The 3,243-nt window shown below is 43.0% G+C and overlaps 1 protein-coding gene across 1 annotated transcript; it reads right to left on the bottom strand.

Moving 5' to 3' along the window:
- Nucleotides 1–26: 26 nt before the first annotated feature.
- On the bottom strand, nt 27–2,964 carry LOC116379066 (G-protein-signaling modulator 1-like). Its single transcript, XM_031840979.1, has 3 exons — nt 2,262–2,964; nt 394–582; nt 27–312 (listed from the first exon to the last, which is right to left on the bottom strand). The coding sequence occupies exons 1-3, from the start codon at nt 2,337–2,339 to the stop codon at nt 130–132; spliced, it is 450 nt and encodes a 149-aa protein (XP_031696839.1). The 5' UTR covers nt 2,340–2,964; the 3' UTR covers nt 27–129.
- Nucleotides 2,965–3,243: the final 279 nt, after the last annotated feature.

Below are 3,243 nucleotides of genomic sequence, written 5' to 3' on the forward strand. Positions count from 1 at the left end.
TAGAGAGAATGCAGCTTTAACACATGAAGCTTTGACTTCACTCTTCATGAGGAGGTCCTTGGAAAACGTTCTCCCTTTAAGAACACCTGCCGTTCATTACTTACTTAAAGCGTCTCATTTACTCTTAATTCAAACTATCAAACAAACAGAGATAAAGAGAAGTAAATATGGAACACATGCTTTCGTGACGTCCATGTGTGGCTGGAGGAACTCACCCAGGTTGGACGACGCTCGTCCCTGAGCCGCTCGGTCCTGCAGCTCCTGAGCGATTTCCAGCTGGTGCTGGTGGTGCAGACGAGCTCTCTCCAGGTCCTGAGGGGGTCAGGGGTCACCACCAATGTTTATAAAGACATAACAGAGACTCGGTTAATCTGAGCATGTTTTTGTACCGACCTGCATGCAGCGGGCGGCGTGTCCCAGTCCGGCGTACGCCCTCATCTCGATGGCCCGGTCGCCCAGCTCCTGAGCCAGCTCCAGCACCCGCGTGTGGTACGATATGGCCTTGTCGAAGTCGCGCTGAGAGTGGAAGGCGCTGCCCAGGTTGCTGTACGCCCGCGCCTCCTCACGCCGGTTCTCCAAAGACTACAAAAAAATCATTAGAAATCACCACAAGGGCTGTTCAGTCCCCCGTTATCAAAGATCAGATTATTATTAATGCTTCTCTTTCTTCAAAACAAAAGGCAAGGACTTTGAAAAGACTTAATGAAACCATTGTCACTGGCTTCAGGACATTAAAAACAGACGTTATAAAGAAATGCAGCTTGTTATTGAAGTTTAAAAAACTACATCTGTCCTCTGTACAACTGGAGATAAGAAACAGATTTCCAGAGGAGAGAGACGGACACGGAGCCTCACATCTCTGCTACAAGCTGCAACATTTCCAGCTAAACTGTCACAACAAAGATGACTTCATAGACTCTCAGTAGTCCGAAGATCTGACTTCATTCTGCTGCGAATGTGAGCGCGGACAGATGGAGGATTAGTGCGTTAGTGTCAGGACGTTGGCTGCGGCGGCTGCTGGCTCGCTTTGAGATTTCGCGCTTCGTCCAAAAAATACATAAAATAAAAAAGTCACATAAAAAGTGAAATGTGCTCAGATTATGTGTCTGCTGTTGTGTTTGTTTGTGTAACTCTTTGCAGCCTGAGCACACACGATGTTCTTTGGGATAAAGGCAGTAACTCTGTTATAAAAGGCTGCGTCAGAGAGACGTAACTGCTGCCCTCCTGTTTCTACTCATCAGTCTTCTCTTCTCTCCATAATAATCTCCAAATGAAATTACTGGATGCCGCCGATGGCTTTATGTTCAATGAGAACATGTGATTTCCATTTTTAGCTTCTAGTTTGTGAAGCAACATCTTCCCTCTGAATGTGCGGCTTCTTCTTCTTCTTCTTCTTCACGAGGCAGCAGAAGAATCAAAGAATGAATATTTTAATCTAGAAAACATTTCTGTTTTTAGCTTGTCAGCATTAACGTCATAATGTCTCAGCTGTTAAACCTCCAAACTTTACTTTAATGTGAAGAATCATCTGCTTTTCTTCAGGAGAAGATATTATGATGTTGAGTTCAGGGGCGAGAAAATATTTTAAACTTTATTCAAATGATCATAAAGGTGCATACATGAAATCTGATCATAGAAAAGTGCATTATTTGGGGACTATTTTCACCCGTGAATTAATCCACATTTTCATGTTTCCAAACTGTTTATTCTGGGGACCCACTTTGAAGAGATTCACGTCTGACGAATCAAAACTTAGTTTGATGAATGTGTTATTTTAAACATATCCAAAGAACACATAACTGCATCGAGGCCGAGCTTTCTCTCTCTCACAGTTAATTAAACAAACAGAATGTCAGGTTCAATGTTCGAGGCTACAAATATCAGAACAAAACAAACATTCAGTTATGAATGTTAAACACAAGACAATGGAATAGGATTTTGCTAAAGTATTATTAGTGCGTGTTTGTGGCAGCAGGACGTGTTTGTGTGATGGAGTCAGAATAAAGTACAGAGTGTGTTGATGGTGATGGAGGAACAACAGAGAGGCTCACTGATATGTTTTTAATGGAGGTCTATGGCTCAGAGGAAGAAGAGAGATCAGGATAGTCGTTAGTAGATACATTCACTCTTTGTTTTTCATCTCGCTGAGTGAATATAAACTCTTACTTTGTGGGAACAATCTGAAAACAGAAAGGTTCAGGACACACAGTGTTCCTCCTCCCCACCAGACACCGTTCAGATGTAAAGATGCAGCTTTGTACCTTGGCGATGTCCAAGTGCTGCTCGTGGCTCTGGACGGCGTTGGTGAAGTCTCCCAGCGCTGTGTACACGGCGCCCATGTTGCCCAGCTGGCGAGCCTCGGAGAGCCGGCACTGGGTCTGTCGCGCCAGCAGCACACACTGTTTATGGCTGGCCAGCGCGTTGGGGTAGTCGCCGATCGCCGTGTACACGTGGCCCAGACTGCTGAGGGCGCCGGACGCCGCCTGAAATCACACAAACACACAATAGTTAGAATCCAGTAAACAACAACCAAGGACACACACAAACACACACACACACACACACACACACACACAAGGAGCTTTGACTATAATAATTCATCACGTTGTTTTAAGTTTGTCACAAGCTGCCTGCACAACACGGTACAAGAAGTACTCAGATATTTTACTGAAGCAAAAGTATTAATATCACGGTGTGGAAATACTCTAAACTGTATTTAAAGCTACTACGAGGAACTTCCATGTTGTGTTGATGTTGGCGCCCCCTGTGGACTAATGCGGTACTGTTTCTGAGCACCAGACTCCCTTTAGAAAAGCTCTCATGTTACTGCAGCAGGGTTCCTCACAATAACTTTAAGTAAACGTATAAAAATATTAGCATCAAACATAATGAAAGTACCAAAAATAAAACAAATGTAAAAAGTTTGTTTGTTTGTTCTTTAGAGATACGTGGTTCTCACAGGACAGAGACGAACATCTGATGATCTGATAGAATATGATGCATTGATGGAGATTAAACTAGACAACAGGATATAAAGGAGTTAACATGCAACATACACAGTAATGCAGCAGGAACATCAGATATAACAGTGAATCATTTTACTGATCTACAATACTTTTACTGATGCTAAAGAAATACTTCTTAAGGTTTTGAATGCAGGACTTTTACTGGCAGTGGAGTATTTCTCCAGTGTGGTATTAGTACTTTTACTGAAGTAAAGCATCTGAATCTTATCCCAGATCT

Source organism: Anarrhichthys ocellatus, unplaced genomic scaffold, assembly GCF_004355925.1.
Source record: "Anarrhichthys ocellatus isolate YVR2014 unplaced genomic scaffold, GSC_Weel_1.0 scaffold3645, whole genome shotgun sequence".
Taxonomy (NCBI): domain Eukaryota; kingdom Metazoa; phylum Chordata; class Actinopteri; order Perciformes; family Anarhichadidae; genus Anarrhichthys; species Anarrhichthys ocellatus.

Coding starts and splice junctions, on each gene's coding strand:
- LOC116379066 (XM_031840979.1), bottom strand. CDS start 2,339: ATGGGCGCCGTGTACACAGCGCTGGGAGACTTCACCAACGCCGTCCAG. Junction 583..2,261: donor AGCACTTGGACATCGCCAAG/GTACAAAGCTGC, acceptor ATTTTTTTGTAG/TCTTTGGAGAACCGGCGTGA. Junction 313..393: donor ACGCCGCCCGCTGCATGCAG/GTCGGTACAAAA, acceptor TGACCCCCTCAG/GACCTGGAGAGAGCTCGTCT.